This window comes from Ceratotherium simum, chromosome 23, assembly GCF_057802395.1.
Source record: "Ceratotherium simum simum isolate JZ-2026a chromosome 23, ASM5780239v1, whole genome shotgun sequence".
Classification (NCBI taxonomy): Eukaryota; Metazoa; Chordata; class Mammalia; order Perissodactyla; family Rhinocerotidae; genus Ceratotherium; species Ceratotherium simum.
The window spans coordinates 36749611-36767494 of record NC_141922.1 but is presented as its reverse complement, the minus strand read 5'-3'; the positions used below and the strand labels follow the sequence as shown (position 1 = coordinate 36767494).

The 17884-nt window shown below is 42.7% G+C and overlaps 1 protein-coding gene across 2 annotated transcripts in view; it reads right to left on the bottom strand.

Moving 5' to 3' along the window:
* Positions 1-14320, bottom strand: part of UBR5 (ubiquitin protein ligase E3 component n-recognin 5) — a 122375-nt gene extending 108055 nt beyond the window's left edge. For both annotated transcript variants that reach the window (XM_087447566.1, XM_004431228.3), the window contains exon 1: positions 14221-14320. In XM_087447566.1, the coding sequence (XP_087303692.1) occupies positions 14221-14282 (62 nt within the window). In that variant the 5' untranslated portion in view covers positions 14283-14320. The remainder of the gene's footprint in view (positions 1-14220) is intronic.
* Positions 14321-17884: the final 3564 nt, after the last annotated feature.

The window sequence follows — 17884 nt, the reverse complement described above, 5'->3', positions numbered from 1 at the left end:
CTCTAACCCACTAAATTAACCAGTCACAGCCAACATATGACCCAGCACATCAAATTTATTTTTTCAAGATAATACCAAGCTCATTACTAAAGATAGTTCACAGGGTATCCTTTTCTACAAGAAAACTATTCAACTGATTTGAAACCCTATATACTTGTTACTACAAGCACTCTGGGCTTCTTTTAATTCCTCAAATGTACTGCACTCTCTCACCTTAGTTAGGGTCTTCACACATGCTGTTCCTTTTGCCTAGAAAGCTCTTCCAGTCCTCAACGCCCTGTCCTGCATCATACAGCTCCCCCACCAGCCCCTCAGCCTACCTCCTATTCAGAATCCTGATCCTCCTTTTACAGTAGTCTCCCCTTATCCGCGGTTTTAGTTACCTGTGGTCACCACAGTCCGAAAATATTAAATGGAAAATTCCAGAAATAAACAATTCATAAGTTTTAAATTGCACACCATTCTGAGTAGCATGATGAAATCTCGTGCCCTCCTGCTCCGTCCCATCCAGGACGTGAATCATCCCTTTGTCCAGCATATCCACGCTGTATCCACTACCCTCCCATTAGTCACCTTGTAGCCCTCTCTGTTACCAGATCAACTGTCATAGTATTGCAGTGCTTGTGTTCAAGTAACCCTTATTTTACTTAACCACGTCCCCAAAGCGCAAGAGTAGTGATGCTGGCAATTCAGATGCCAACGAGAAGACATAAAGTGCTTCCTTTAAGTGAAAAGGTGAAAGGTGTCGATTTAAGAGGAAAAGAAAAAAATCATATGCTGAGGTTGCTAAGTCCTACGCTTTTACTATATTGTTATAACTGTTCTATTTTATTATTAGTTATTGCTGTTAATCTCTTACTGCGCCTAATTTATAAATTAAACTTTATCATAGTTATGTATGTACAGGAGAAAACATAGTATATCTCGAGTTTGGTACTATCTGTGGTTTTAGGCATCCACTGGGGGTCTTGGAACGTATCCCTGCACATAAGGGGGTGGGGGGTACTGTAAACATCTCTTCTTTCAGTAAGCTTTCCTTCTTTGCAAGACTCAGCTATGTGCCTCCGGCGAAGAATCCTGAACTTCCTCTTTCACTGTGCTCATCATACTGCCCTGTAATGGCCTGTCTTTCCCATACACTAAGCTCCACCACCACACACCTAAGACTACAACTCACACGTAGCAGAAGCCCCCGAACATTTGCTGAATTGAATGATATTATTTTAATGGCACACTATACACACACACACACACACACACATAGTGTATGTGTACATGTTAGTATTTAATTGCATTTATATATATATTAATATATGTGTGTATCATAAAAACAAGTAACTTCCCACGCCCGTTTCAAAAAGAAAAGGAAAAGCAATAAAGCTGAGTTACTGCAGAGTCTAGTCTTTGCCACTTAACTAATCATCTGGGTACTCCAGCCCTCAATTTCCTCAGCTGTAAAATACAAAAATCCTAAAATCCTCCTTGGTGTAAATTTTGAACATCTCAAAAATGACTTTCTGCTCAGCAGTCGAAGTCTAATAAACCTGCAGTCTACTCAAGTCAAAACGTAACAGCAATTACTACAGCCTAACGCACAGAATGATAATAGGTATCCTGGAAAAGAGAAGATAAATTCCCATTGAGCACCTGGCAGCACTAGGACCTACTAAACAGCCTTCCAGAAGAGAACAGTCAGTCTCAACCCACTAGAGATCAGAGGTGAGCAAACACCCCCAACCCCAGGAGGTGACACGCTGTCAATATGCTTTCGCTTTATCACACATTATTTCAAATAGGCTTTTGCTACACGGAACCTTCCCTCATTAAATTTATATGGAAAGCATAATTAAAAGATAATATAGTTGTACTAAATTCATTCATGTCAAATTAAATACATCACCCCTAGCAGTTTAAAATTAAAAAAAAAAAAATACAGGAAGAGTTGGGCTGGTTTTTAAGAGCTCCCCTCCAGTTAAACCAACAAGGTGATAAGAGTTTAGAATGTCCACTGCTTCTGAATACCCACTAGAACGAGTACAAAAGGGTAGAAGCGCAGGTCTGAGGTAGGAAATAAAAATCAAATCTGAAAACGGCAAAGCTGACCAACATACATCAAATACAACTCAAGAAACAGTATCTACAGGCCTAGAGTCACACCGATTCAAAGCTGAAAGGAACTTTCAGATATCAAATACACCCCTCATCTTACAAATGACTCAACTAAGACTCGCTGCAGGGAAGTGACTTGCCCACAATTACACAACTGGTGAGCAGAAGCATCAAGCTCCTAAATCCGGATCTAGTGTCTTTCCAGTCCTCAGCTCGCTCCCCAGCAGGACCTGGCTATGGTACACAAAATCCTGCAGACACACAGAAACACTCCCAACTTCTGTAAGAATTGTAATACTTGATAATGAATATCAATATCATAAAACAAACCTTCCGAAGATAAAAATTTATTACAAAACTTAAAGGATTAAGCAGCTACATCTGAATTCAGAAATGTATTTTTGACTATTTCATCTCATCTCAGGGTCTTAGAAGACTAAATCTGATATGAAATTCTATATCCATTAAAATAGTTATATCACATGAGTATCTATAACCATAAACAACCTTGAAATATTTACTGGCAGTGCATTATATGAAATTAAGTATTTTAAACAAAGACAGTAACAATGAAAGAGTCAGAGGACACTTAGTCTCATTTTAAGTGTCTCTGTGCTACGTCACCACTCTCCTGGCAGCATTCAAGGTGGCCACAGGGTCAATCCCAGCCTGTACATAATGAGTAAACAGAAAGAAGAACAGAGTCCCCATAAACTCTTCAAGTGACCCCTCTCCCCTCCTTGCCAACTCCTAATACAATCTCTTCCAGCACTAAGTCAAAGCATTAGGATGAAGCAACCTGTTTTCACATTCTGATGGGCCATTATCTTCTTGTCTTCTTATCCAGAGACAGTATCTTTCGCAAAGAAAAAGCAAAGGAACAAAAAATCACTGTCTATATGTAAACCGTCCTCATACAGTGCAAGAGTTCTGGACTATTATTAAAACTCTCATTATCAATATCAAATACAGGGACCTATGATGAACCCCTGGTTGCTAACAGTATCTTCAATGCCTGTAAATGAAAATTCCTTCGGCTCAAGTGAACACTCTGCAACCTTGTCTTCAAAGCCCTTCGTAAGCACCAGGTTTAATCATCAGATCCTTCTTCCCTGTCATTTATATTATCTATCAGCACTTAATTCTTTATTTACAAGTCTGTCTCCCCATTAAATTGAAAGATCCATGAGGGCAGAGGCCATCATCTTTGTATCCCGATATACATAATTCAGTTGGCAAAATACTCACTGAATTGAGTAAAACTAAAATTTATTTTCCCATTTTCCTTGTTCACTTTTTCCATTTATCAACAAAATTTAAGAAAAGAAATCACGGACAACCATACACTCACAGTTCTTTCTCCCTCTGAGCCACTTTACAATACAAAAACCTTTTTCCCTACCACAATCCTAAGAGCATAGAAATCAGAGTGGGAAAAACCCAAATGATCTGGCCCAATTCTCTCACTTTACAAATGCGAGTTATGTCATTTATTCATGGTCACATGGCCAGTTAGTGTCAGACAGACACACACACACAAATCCCTGACCAACAACTTCCTCCAATTTATATTCTATTCACCATCATATCAAAGACAGACTGACTAAAAACTCAATCACTGCCTAGTATATATCTCATCAATTCAAAATCATCTAAGAACACCAAGTTTTCTTTAAATTTGTGTCTTCTGACCCATGTTATCCTAACAGATAAATTTTTGAAACCACATACGGGGAAAACGCTCCTTTCCATCTCCAGTACTTTGACAACGATGTCAAAAATACTCAGCACAATCAAGATGTTACCACTGGAGGAAGCTGGGTTATGGGGACATAGGACCTCTCTGCACTATTTTTGCAACTTCTTGTGAGTCTATAATTATTTCAAAGTAAAGTTAAAAAAATGCATGGCACTCCCTCCTGATGCCACTCCCTGGGCCCACTAATCTATCACCTCACTCTTCTCCAAACCTTCCCAATGAGCCATAAAAAGTTCCAACTACTTCTCAACCCTAAGTTCCAGGAAGGGCTGGTGCAGCAAGTGAAACACAGCAGCCACCCCTGGCCTAACGCGGTGTTTGAGAAGCACATATTTACTGAACAAGGAAAACTAATCTAACAGCGTTCTCAAACTCTATGCAGGCAACAGCATGGCAAATATTTACCCAGGCCAAACGCGACTACCTCTTCCACCAGGCTCGCACAGTCTGCCACTGGTCTGTGGATCAGCTTCATGCCCCCAACTAGACTGTAACCCTCTGAGCACTGACGTGTGTTTTAAAAAGCTATCCACTCAGTGTCTTACAGTTCTAGGGAGGACCAATATTTATGTAACTTAACCCGAATTTTTAAAATTTCATTTGTAAAACAAAAAAGCAAAAACACACAAATTACTCTAGTTTCAAGGAAAATACCCTATTCTCAAACAGACAGCTACAGAACCTTTAGGGAAAGGATGGCTGCGGGCAGTGAGGAATTGGCAAGCTTGGCCCTACTTGCTGTCATCAATCAATTTTAAGATAAAAAAATGTGGGTGAGAGCCTTTTATACAGTGATCCTCAAGCTTTTGTGCTCCTGATGATGGTGGTCCATTGAGACACTATGAGAAACACTACTTTAAATCAAAGAACCTCTTAATCAGGAAAAGCCACCACAAATGATTTTACTGCTATTTGGTTAAGTTCTACTACTCTTATAAAACTTCAACATTATTGTCAGAAAAACCTTCTATTTAAAAATAAATGGTTTAAACATATCATGCCCAAAATCAAATGCTATCACCCCTCAAGAACGTTCTATGCGACAACATGGATGGCCCTTGAGGGAAGTCAGAAGGAGAAAGGAGAAAGTCAAATACCGTATGATTTCACTCATAAGTAGAAGACAAAAGCAACAACAACAACAAACACATAGACAGAGAATAGACTGGTGGTTACCAGCGGGGAAGGGGGGAGGGAGGAGGGTGGAAGGAGTAATAGGGCACATGTGTGTGGTGATGGATGGTAATTAGTCTTTGGGTGGTGAACATGATGTAATCTACACAGAAATCGAAATATAATGATGTACACCTGAAATTTATATAATGTTATAAACCAATGTTATCTAGATTTAAAAAAAAAAAAAAGAATGTCCTAGAATTCACCAAAGAATGACTGAATCTTCATGTCAAGTGAAAAGGCTTTTTATATTCCCAAAGAGTTTTCTAAGGAGTCAAGAGGCCCCAGGGAAGAAAAGCGAAAGACTAACTGCCCTAGAGTCCCTGCCATTCAACAGAGTTTTGTGAAACCACAAATGTTCTAGGATGGTATGGGTGGCTGCTAAGCGCACACTGATTCCTGTTTCTGGATGCGGGTATTGTATGTATTTGTCAGTAGCTCTCAGCTCTCAGAAGTAGCAGAAAGATGAGCAGCGGCCAACAAAATCAGCCCATGTGTCAGCTCTGACCTGCAGACCATGGGCTGCTGACCTCCCCTACAGAAGACACCCATTCCTCGTTCTACATCCCCTCAGCAGTGACAGGAACCTGACCGGGAATCAAGAGGAACACGCGACAGCGATCTGCATTCATCCTTGCTGGCAACTGCAGGAGGCAAAGCAAAAGTAGTTCCTATACCTCCCCAAAGAACCACCACAGAAACGGAAGGTCACACTGTCCACGTCACTGTCACCGTCCAGTGACTCCCTCTCCCGCAGTGTTCTCCATCTATATATAATAATCAGAACACCTAAGAGGCAGAAAAACACAATCACTTAGGGAAAACATCAAGGGATTTCTAGGAGATGAAGACTTAAGTTTAAACACCACTAGAAACATAAGCATACTTAGAGAATGAACGTTTAAACTAGATTTGTACGCGGTTTAAGAAAAATCACTTGATTGGTGCTTCCTTTACAAAGCAGGGTTTCTATATGCAGATGATGACACAGGATAACTGGACTGGTTCAAATGACTTTGGACAGGAAACAAAGCCACTCCTACAACATAAGAAAACAGATGATGAACTGCACAAACCCCACCCCTCCCCCCAAAGCCTTTCATATAAAACTCTGTTCTCATCATTGAGACCTTAAAATAACCCTACCACACTGTCTCTGCTTTTTTGACTTTCTTCATCAAATTAACTTCCTAATCTCAAATTTGGCTTTTTCTTAAGGCTTTACAAAACCCATCATCCTCCATTTCTCACATCGCAGCCAACGGGTTCACAGAAGAACACTCAGATGAATCTCCACCATGCCCCTAAGTAAGGGTCCTGGAGACGCTCATGCAACGGCCAGCTCTGGAGTTTCAGATTGTCTGTGAGGAAGACCTGGTATTTGAGTTCACATAAAGAGACCTGGAACACCTCGGGGCCTCAATTCTGGACCAGCAGATACATGCTGGACCAGAGCCAATTTCTTGAAATGGTAGGTTCTCAAAACTTTTTCTTCTATACTACAAAAATGGGGCCTGAGCTGATGGGAAAGGAAATAAAAATCTATTGATTCATGCAATTCACAGTGCTTCCTAGACTGGACACTATCATAATCCTTATAACTAGCAATCTAGAATACCACTATTACTAATGAAATTCTAAAATATAATCTCTTGATATATACTAATATATATTTTAATTAACACAAAACTTTGCTACTAGGAAAAGTGTAATTTTTTTATTATGAATGGCTTTTTCCTATGAAAATTATAACATTAAAGTCAATAAAATTTGAAATATATAAAATTATACTCAGGATGATCACAACTATAGAAAAACAAAAAAAAATCCATGTATAGGGAAAAAAACAGACTAGAAAGTCACGAAAATGTTAACAGTGATGGCTCTATTAGACTTTTTAAATTGATCTTCTGTACTTTCCAGATCTTCTATAAGAATGCTTTTTATAACAAGAAATTAAAAAAAAAAAAAAAAAGACTAGGGAATAGCCAGAAACTAAAAACCACCCAAATTTACATCAACTAGAAAACAGATTTAAAAATTGTGGTATAGGGGCCGGCCCGGTGGCGCAAGCCGTTAAGTGCGCGCGCTCCGCTGTGGCGGCACAGGGTTCGCCGGTTCGGATCCCGGGCACGCACCGACACACTGCTTGACAAGCCATGCTGTGGGGGCGTCCCATATAAAGTGGAGGAAGATGGGCACGGATGTTAGCCCAGGGCCAGTCTTCCTCAGCAGAAAAAGAGGAGGATTGGCAGATGTTAGCTCAGGGCTGGTCTCCTCACAAAAAAAAAATTGTGGTATATCCAAACCATGAAATACCACCATTAATACAAAAGAAGAAAAACTGCTACATGTGCTAAGTAAAAGACACCACACACAATTCCATTTCTATGATATTCTAAAAAAGGCAAAATCACAGTGAGAGAAAGCAGAACAGTGGTTTTCACGGACAGGGGAGGGGGGAAGGGGGGAAGGGACTGAGAATGCAAAGGTGCACCAGGGAACTTTCTGGGATAATGAAAATATCCTATACCTTGATTGTGGTGGTGGTTACACAGCTGTATACATTTGTCAAAACTCATCAAACAGTACACTTAAAATGGGTGAATTTTACTGTATGTAAATTATACTTCAATAAAGCTGATTTACAAAATAACTAAGAATAGAGAAAGTTGAAAATATTTTATTAAGGTGAATGATACCATCAGAAACTAAACAAATAACACCACTTTTGCTATGTAGGTAAGATAAACACTGTCTTTATTTTCACGTGAAATAACATTAATTTTTAAAGCTTTATTTAATATCCTGACAAAAATGAGAATGTCACAAAGCAGTTATCTAAAAATTTACCATATTTCTCATTTTGAAGGGGTTTATTACCACTACACTGACTCTATCAAGAAAGTAATATGAAGAACAATCTCAGACAATAATTTCTAATAGCCACATTCAATTTACTAACAGTCTCACCTCTATATATTAACTTAGAAGAATGTTGCAAACTTTTCATGACTTAATGTTATTCCTCAACGTGCCCCATAGAAAATCACTTCATTTTAAGAACCCATCTTACCATCACTACATAACCATTACAAGTGACTGCTGATAAAAATGCTATCACACTGGAGGCTAAGTGACAGCACCAGGCTGTAAGGAACCTTAAGATTCCAGTGTGAGGCTGCCCCTCCCTCTAAGGCTACAATCCAAACAAGTTTTCCCTTTTTCTTAAGAATGTCAAGTTTTGTAACATGTTAGAACCCAATTAGTTTTATCACGTAAAATTATCAAAACTGTCAATCAAAAATAAGCATTTACGTGACAACAGGATTTCTAAACAGGTTGACTTTTCATATTAAGGATTTTTTTAGGTGTGTGTGTTTTTTTAAAGTCTTCACCTTTGAGAAATACACTAAAGGTATATCAATTATGGGATGGAAGGGAATCAACAGGGAAGAGGCTTGAAACCAGACTGGCCATGAGCTGATATGTTGAGATTGGTGATAACTGTTGCACGTGGGTGTGTTCATTATACCATCTCTATTTTTGTATATGCTTGAAACTTTCCATAATAAAAAGCTTAAAAGTAATTTTCAGAGTAAAACTTAAAACTCAGTTATAAAAACAAATCAACAATTCATAATCACAGTGAGCCAGGAGAGGAGGCTGTTTTCATTTGCTCAGGAAGCCAAGGTGTAAAAATGACAGAAACACAGACTATAATTGGAGTTTGTTTTCTTAATTAGAAGTACGCATAATAAAAAAGGGAGGAAGACGACCTAAGCAGATCCTCCTGCAACATAAAATTGCTCCCCTCAATACACCCTCTACGATCTACTGAAGTGTAATTTGACAGAGTCTTCAGTGATTCAACAGACAATTTAGAGACTATTTAGGAAATAGTCTAATTGTCAGGGAAAAATCCTAACCTTTCTTAAGTTCATCCCATTACTCTTAGTTGTACTTTTGTGTACTGTGTCATTTCTTTCACAAGTGTCTATTTACTCCTAAGCCTACAATTTAGTCACTGATTTCTTGATTTATAAAATTGATCCCCCCTTGTTTCTTCTGATTTTCAATTTTTCCTTTGGCTACTTCATACCCTGTCTTTAACCTTACCTTCCTTAATCAGCTTCACTTCATCATTTTAGTTAAGCTCACCTGTACCTTCCCAGGACAGTCACTCTAGTATTATAGTTTCTAGGTAACAACTTCAATAATCAAAGAGTGAGATTTCCTGCTGGTTTAGCAATGCGATGCTCTATCCCACACAGACTACTACTTGTGTTTTTGGTGTAGCACACTGAAATTTTAGGCAGCTTTCAACTACTATAACTTCTACCCACCACAGCCTTCGTTCAGCTCCACGTAATCCCTGTCATATTTTCTGACTCCTACTCAGAGGGTGAGTGTATGCCTTAGTCTTTAAAACCCAACAGTTTCTAATAAAAACAAGGGCCACTTACTAAATGCCATGCTCTGTGCAAAAAATGCACTTTCCACATCAACGCCGTCCAGCAGAGCTGTCGGGGACGATGGCACTGTTCTACACCTGCACTGGCCAGTATGGCAGCCACCAGCTACTCGCGGCCACAGAGCACTTGACATGTGGACAGCATTACTAAGGAACTGACTTGTTAATTTCACTTCATTTTAACTAATTTCAATGTAAATAGTCACGTTTTGAGACTAACAATTTTTATTGCTCGAATTTTTCTTCATAAAAATCATTTCCATTTAGTTTTACACCTATATCCATGCATTCAAGATCTAGGACAGAGTTTCTCAACCTCAGCACAACTGACATTTTGGACAGGATAATACTTGGTTGTGGGGGCAGTCCTGTGCACTGGAGGATGTTTAGCAGCATCTCTGGCCTCTGGCCACTAGAGGCCAGTAACAATGCCCCAGCTATGACAATCAAAAACGTCTCCAAACACTGCTAAATATCTGGGGGGCAAAACTGCACCCAGTTGAGAACCACTGATCTAAGACTGAGAGTCTGGATTCTGCACTTGCTGCTAAGGATATTCTAGGGCAATTTCTCTGAGTTCTTGCTTTTCTATTTGGAAACCATAAACACATAAAAGTAGTTAAAAGTAACCATCTCTTCATAATATTTTCCCCGGAAACTACATTATAGTATTTGTGTTTTCCCACCCACTATCTCAACAGTTCCGCACCCACCTTGAGGTGGGTACTCTGCCTGATTTAGAGACGGAGGTGTGTAGGGGGTGGGGAGGAGAAGGGACAGGGAGTGAGGTTCTAAGTGGTTAAATGACTCACCTACCATAACACAGTTAATAAGTAGCAGGGCTGAAACAAACCCAGATTTAGAAATTCCAAATTTCAAACTCCCATCTATACTCTCTTCCCTTGTAGCCCTACAGCACCTAAACGGGAAGCTCCTTAGAGAAAAACCCTTTTGACATGACAATCTCAACCAAGACTGTTTATGACTGCGCAACACATTACAATGCCAAAAAGCTCAAAGGAAAATTCCACATGTAGACAAACAATGGGAAATGGTTTGTATTGTAACCAGTCTGCATCCCGAGGAGTAATTCAGGACAGGGACAAGTCATGCCATACCTACATCACCCTAAAAAGGCCTCTCCTAACCTAGTAACAGGAGAGGGTTAAGAGGGTCAGCCACTGACAAAAGGAAAAAGTCAATCTGGAGCCCTGGAGGGAGGAGTTGAGGGGAAGGGGAAATCAAAACTCTAATAAGACAAGTGGCTAAGGCTGGGATGCCTCAGAAAGCAAAAACACGCCTGAAGATGGGCCACATGGAATAGTGGAAAGAGCCCTGGACTTTAAAACGTCAGACCTGTCAGTAGCTCACTGTGTACCCCTGGATAAACTCCGTAAATCTCTGGGCCTGTTTTTGCAGCTCATTAGTGAAAAGATTGGTCTACATGACTTCTTTGACATTTTCCAGGTCTTAGTTAGCGGGCACTTCCAGCTCTCCCCTCAACCTCAACATGAGAACCATGTTCATGGAATCGTTTTTGCTGTTTCTCTGAGACAATGTTTTAAGCAGGAACACAGCATTAACTCAAGAAATTCACCAGAAAGAAAATCAAAATGTCACAAAAGTATCTGAGCACTGAATGGTTTGAATTCAACACAACGAATATTTGCTGAGGGCCAGTCACTCTGCACCAGGGACCTTGTAATCACTTCAGGAAGCCATAACCAACATCCTAGGCTCTGTGAATTCCCCTCCTCTGCCCTAGCCATCCCCACCTATAATCATCAACTCTATTCATTATTTGGTCTCCCAGGGCCAATAACTGAAGATTTTAACCCAATATACAAAGACTATCAAGAATTAGCCAGTATGAAAACACAAAGTAAGAGAAAAATATCAGATACTTTTTTTTAATGCTGAGTACATTTTGGATGTTTGAGACATCACAATATTTCACTGAACAAAATATTTGACTTTTAACAGGATGTGGCTATTTAAAGAAAACATGTGCAGAAGAAAATACTGATGTTTTGAGGCCCTAAGTTTTAACTGAGCAATTTATTTGCAGTACCATACTGCCTGTCCAATCTCACTGCCTTTCATGTATAGAATAAAGTCTACCTACTTACAGTCTTTTTCATCCAAAACTATCATTTATCATTTCATTTGTGACAATCATAGATACATTTTTCACACAAAAATCAAGCTATAGTAGAGAACTCTTTTCTATTACCAAAACTTACTAAACCTTGGTAAAGGTTTTATCTGAAGGCAAAAATATTCTGGGCTTCTTGTTCTAGTTAGTTAAAAGTTTCCAGAAAATCAATCTCTTTTGGAAACTGATTTTTCTCAAGCAATGCAACATAAGTTGATCCTATTACTTTGCAAGTAGGTATGGAAAGATGATCTTTCCTTTTGGAGGAGAGACACAGAACAGCTCCACTAACAAGTCAACTACTTCAAAACTTAGGGTGTATGGCTGTCTCAGATGCTGCCTTCATAAATGTCAACAGACCAGCCATTTTTACTAGATACAATAGATCTCTAGAATTTTACCTAGAGCCTTTTCCTATTTTTTCAAATATTTGCAACTTTGAGGCACACATTTTATGATCTGAATCAAATCAACTTGTCTTGTCTTTACTTCATGAAATGAAAACTCAAGATGATCTAAATATTCTTAATATTGTATACTGACACTACAGAAATCAGAAACAAAGCTGATTACTTGTTTACACTAGGAGCGCAAAAAAGAAAAGGTAGCTTAAAAAAACATACATTACTTGTAAATTGCTCAGACTAGCTAAAGCAAAAGGCAGGCTCAAAAAGGAATCAAAGTGCCCAACACAACTGCAAAATAGGTTTTGGCATTGCATAGTCAGGATTCTTGGTGTATAAAGTTAGGACTAATATAGAAAACATGCCCTACTTCTCTCCTGCCTGTGCAATTTTCTCAGTTACAAGGTACATTACAAGCACTACCAACTTGGTTCTACGAATGACAGGAGAGCTGTCCTCACTACTAGCCTGGTTCTAAAATTTACAAAATAGTCTTTAAAAAGATCTCTAACGAAATAAAATCAGAGTAAGGATCACATAACAAAATGTTAAAATAAATGACTTAAAAATTTATTTCAGTATTTAAAGGAACTATGTGACAACTCCAAATACTTAATATTTTCAGAAACTATTCCAAAAGTTTCACAAACATGTTAAATACAATATAGCTACAGCAAAGATTAGACAAATCCGAACCCAGTGCCAGAAACCAAGCCTCCAGCTTTCAGATTGAAAAGCTGTCCGCCCTACCTGAGGCGGTTAGATACTTGGGGACAGAGGCCAATATCTTAGCAGCAAGTTAGGCCTCTTTCTCCCTCCGGGAAGCGCATGACAAACAGGGCGTCATGCAATTTATGTCACCCGGTCACTTAGCAAAAATAGCTAACTTCTGAACTTGGGTCCAGGTGGCCTTCTATACTCAAAAGAAATAGAGAGCAGCGAAGTATTGGGAGAGACGTGGGCTTAAAACGCCCCCCTTTCTGACCCTATAAACATTTAGCCCATCATTAGATCTGAGTCCTAGATTCTAAGACTTGCTTTAATGGAGGCCTCCCTCAACCTCCTCGGAGTCTCTGTTTTGCCACAGTGAAGGAACTTTTCCTGCTTTATCTCCGTTCCCTGTGAGCATGCGGCCCTGCCAATTCAATATCCTAAACCGGCAGGGAACGGTGGAGGAGGGAAGGGGAGAAATCCACGGCCAAAACAGCCCTCTTATGAAAGACAAAAAAAAAAATCTTAATTCCTCCTCCGCCCATAGCAAAACCCATCGCAGAAATTTACAGCGCGTTAAGAAAGGCAGCACTGCGAACTGCAAACGTAAGAGTTTTCCTTTGACTCCACGCACGGTTTTCAGCTGTCAAATTACAACTCAGGAAAACACTATCATTAGAATAAAAAAGGAAACAAAAAAGCTCGCACCACAGGGGCTGGGAGCAGGAGCTGCCAGCACCGTTTCGGAAGAAAGAGAGCAAAGGGAATCCAATCCACTTACCCACCCCCGCCTGAATTCAACCCCTCCCCAGGCTGGCAAACCTCACTGCAGGGGCTCAAATTTAATAATAATAACAATAATCATGGCGCTTCCTCCCTCCCCCCACCCCCACCGCGATCTGCCGGGAATCAGCCTCCCCCCTCCCCCGGGATCTCCAGGCTTGGCTGGTCCAGACCACCCGACCGGACACAGCTCCCGGGGGCCCGGGCGAGCCGAGCCTACCCCAGGGCCCCTCGCCCCGCTTCTCCTCTTCCCTCTCTTTTTACCTCCACCATCCCCCATCCGCATTGTCTGTCTCAATTCAACTTTGACTAATATGGATTCCTCGGGCCTGGGCCGGGCGGTAATTACAGCCCGCCCCCCCGGGAGCCGGATCCCACCCCCATCTCCGCGGAGTTCAACGCGGCTCCTCGGAGGGGGACCGGGGGGCGGGGGGGAGGTTGCAGCGCGCTTTCCCGTCTACACCGCGCTCCCCCCGCGGCCCCGGGCCCCCGGGACCAGAAGTTTGCCCCGGAAGGGGCCTAGCCAGGGGCAATGTGGACCCCCCGGCCGGCCGGCCGGCGCGTAAACACGGGCGCCTGCCCCGGCGCGGCCCCGTGGGGGAGGGGAGGGCGGGGAGGCGCCCCTCCCCCCGCCCGCCGGCCCCATTACCTGTCATTGAGCTGGTCCTCGGTGCCCGGCAGCGGGTGAACCACGAAATGGATGGACGTCATGGTGCTTCCTTCTCGTCCTCCCCCCGAGGACGGCCCCCTCCCGCTCTCGCCCGCCCCCCCAAACCCCCTTCCCCTCCCAAAACCCACAGCCGCCGCCGCCGCCTCCCAGTCCCCAAATGGAGGGAAGCAAATGCGCAGGGGCCGCCGCCACCTCCCTGCCGGGCGTGTGTCCGCGGCCCCGCGGTCCGGCGGGGCGGGCGGATCAACACGCCACCCGCTCCCCCGGCGACAGCGCGCAGGAGTGCAAGGCCGGCGGCCGGGACACGGGGCGCGCCGCCGCCAGCGGCAGCCGGGCGTCGGGAGAGGGGGCGACTGGGAGGGCGGAGAGGGGCGGGCTGCGGGGACGGTGTGGTCCCGGCGGCGGACGGGGTCCGGACTAGGGAGGTGGGGAGAGATGAGCCCGCACCGCGCGTCACTGGCGAGAAGCCGCCGCCGCCGCCGCCAGTACCGCCGCCGCCATCTTCACTTCTGCCCCAGTTTCTCCGTCTCGCAGGCTCCGCTCCCGAGCGGCGGGGGAGGGGCGAACGGGAGGAGGAGGAGGAGGAGGAGGAGGGAGGAGACCGGCGGGCGGGGGCTCGGCTGCGAGGGGGCGGGGCTCCGGGAAACGGGCGGTAAGGCCCTTCCGATTGGGCGGCTCAACGTTGTCGGGCCACGACGCTGTAAGACGCGTGAGGATTGGTCCGCTCGGCCCCCGAGCCCGGCCCCCCGGGAGGTGGGATGTCTCCCGAGTGAGTGTTCCGGAGAGCACGTGTTAGGGAAGGAGGAGGCGCAGGGGCGAGCCCGCCGGCGGGGAGGGAGTCCCGGAGGAGGCTGAGAGTGTGTCCCCGGGGAAGTGGGAAGCAAGAGGGGCTCCCGCGTCCGTCCTCGCTCTGATTTCCCTGAGGCAGCCCTAATTATTTTGCAGACCCCTAGGGGTTTTTTGTTGTTGTTTCTCGTCCTTGATCCGCAATTATATTTAAAGTGGCAGTGTAAAATCGGTGAAAGGGCAAGAAATACACAGCCTTTTATTGGAGAAGTAAGGTAGTTATATAAGGACCTTTCCAGAAAGTTCTGTCGTAGGATCATAAAGCTGACTTTGCAGCAACTTCTTGATCACCCTAGTCTCCCCGATTTCTCCACCACCGCCATCACATACCGGCACAAAGACAAAATGTGGAAATTTCCACCGATTTCCTGATGTAAATGATTCATGATTTTTTGTTTTTACTACTTTTAAAAGAAAGATGATATATCACTTTTACAAAGGCGTTCTTCAACTTAGGATCAGTGGGATCGTAAACGCAAATTCTTGAATGGATCTATCTGCTTTTTTCTAGGGAACCAGCTCCTAGCTTTTTTCTCAAAGGCTTCTATGGCTCCTTCAAAAAATCAAGTACTTCTTTCAAGACAAAAAGTGAAAACATGAAGCTTCTTCTCCAGCCTGTGTGGATGTTCGTTAAATCGGGGGTCCTGTGAAACGGTCTTAACGTTAAGTACCACTTTTCTTCTGTTAAAGCATTATATACACACAAACTTTTGCTTAGGACGTTCCTTTGAGCAAAATATATGAAAATTTATTTATAAATCAGGATAGAGTAGGTACCCCTTGAGACAGATAACGGAACACTTTTGTAGGTCACCAGCTCCAAAATTGGCCCAGATTAGTTTAGACTAAAAAGTGATTTCAAGGCCGCTATTTATTAGAAGTCCACGCCAGCCATGGGGAAGCAGGGTAGATCAATGGACACTGCTAGTTTGAGAGCCATACAGACCTGGGTTTGTGTCCTGTTCCTGCTGCTTTGCTTTGTGACCTTGATTAAATTATTTAACCTATCATAGTGTCTTTTCTCAATTGTAAAATATTTCATAGTAGTAGATCTACATAGGGTTGTGGTGAAGTCTACATAAGATAATGTATGCCAAGCGCCTGGAGCACTTCATAACACTTAGTAGGCTCAGAAAATGGAAGTTTTTATTTGTCAAGTGCTCACTATGTAACACTTTATACACATATGTCTTTTAATGCTCAAATCACACTATGGGGTAAATAATATCATCCCCATTATACAGATGAGGATACTGAGGCTCGACACCTTAGGTAAGTGCTGAAGCTGAGACTTAAACCCAGGTCATCTAACTCTGATTCCATTGCTCTTTCCACTATAGCACAGCTGCCATCTAGTTAATAATTTAGAAGGAACAGACTGTTCAAAGCCAATAGGAAAAATGTGATATGATAAATGCAATAAGAGTGCTATGGAAGTTAAAGGAGGAAGCGATTGCAGCCAAGAGAATTAAGAAAAGTCATTTAAGCTGAGCTTTCAAGAATGTTCTGGGCAAATAGAGTATCTGGCTTAAACCTAGTCATTTTTAGATTTGCCCCTAAACAAACTCCACACCATACCCATACTTTGCTTCATTACTCTTTCTTCCAAATCTGTCTTTCTTCATCTTTTCATTATGCTTCCACCCTGCTTCCAACTTGATTTACCCACTCCTAGTTTCCTGGAACAGAGACTTTCCCTCCTGGTTGAAGGCTGGTCCCCTGCCTCCAGGCAGCCCATTCAAACTGCCCAGTTGGTTTTTGACTGACAACCATCTTGGCATTGCAACCTTTTTGTTGTCCCAGGCTGGCGTGTTAGGGAGAATTTTCCTCTCCCAGGGCCCCAAAACTTTGGTGGGTCACACTTTGAACAAGGAAAAACAAGAATAAAGGCATGGAGTTGTGCAAGCCCATCACATGGATGGAGGAGGGGGGAATACAGGTAGGGAATGGTGATAAGCAGGGTTCAAGCACAAGCTGTTTGAAGAGTCAAAGTGGAATACTCGCCTAGAAAAGATGGCTGAGGGGCCTCTTTTCTAATAATTTGGACTAATTCTCCCTTTGAGAACAGCTAGAAATGTTAGACAAAATATTTCTTTAAGTCTGCTTAAAAGCAGAAGAATGTTAACAAAATGATGAATTACCAAACCAGGATCCAAAGGATGAATAAGACCCAAAGAAGTGAGTCCTGGTTTGTGTTTGGAGCCACTTTTTCCACTGGGATAAGCGCCAATTCCAGAAAGAGGGAGAAGCCAAGAGGCTAAGCAGTTCTTCTGACAAGCACTGAGGGCTAAGACAACAGGGATTGATGTCCAAGCTCCCCCAATGCAGTGGGGAGTGCTAATGACCTCTCTTACTTTGTGCTGAGCCCTTAAGGACTGCACCCCTGAAAAAGGTCATGTCTTTAGATTTGGTTTCCCCCAAAACAGACCTGGAAACAAGGATTTGGCTATAAATAGTTTATTTAGGAAGTGATTGCAGGAAGCACTGTGTGGGGATGGAGAAATGAGACAGGGAAGGGAGAAAACCCAATAAAAGATGGGCTGAAGAATGTTTTACCACTGTGGGCAACTGGAATTCAATCCCACTGGGGACCATCTGAGAGACTGTGTGGGACACACCTCAGAGTTATTGCCACTGAGCGGGGAGCAAGCAAGCTGGAGGTATTTATCCATCAACCCATCCCTTGGGTTGTTAACTCCCTGACACATCAAGCTTTCCTCACTTGTGGGCAAAGCACATTTCTACAGCTAAAGAATAGCCTCAAGAATGAAAGAAAAATAAAGACATTCACAAAAAG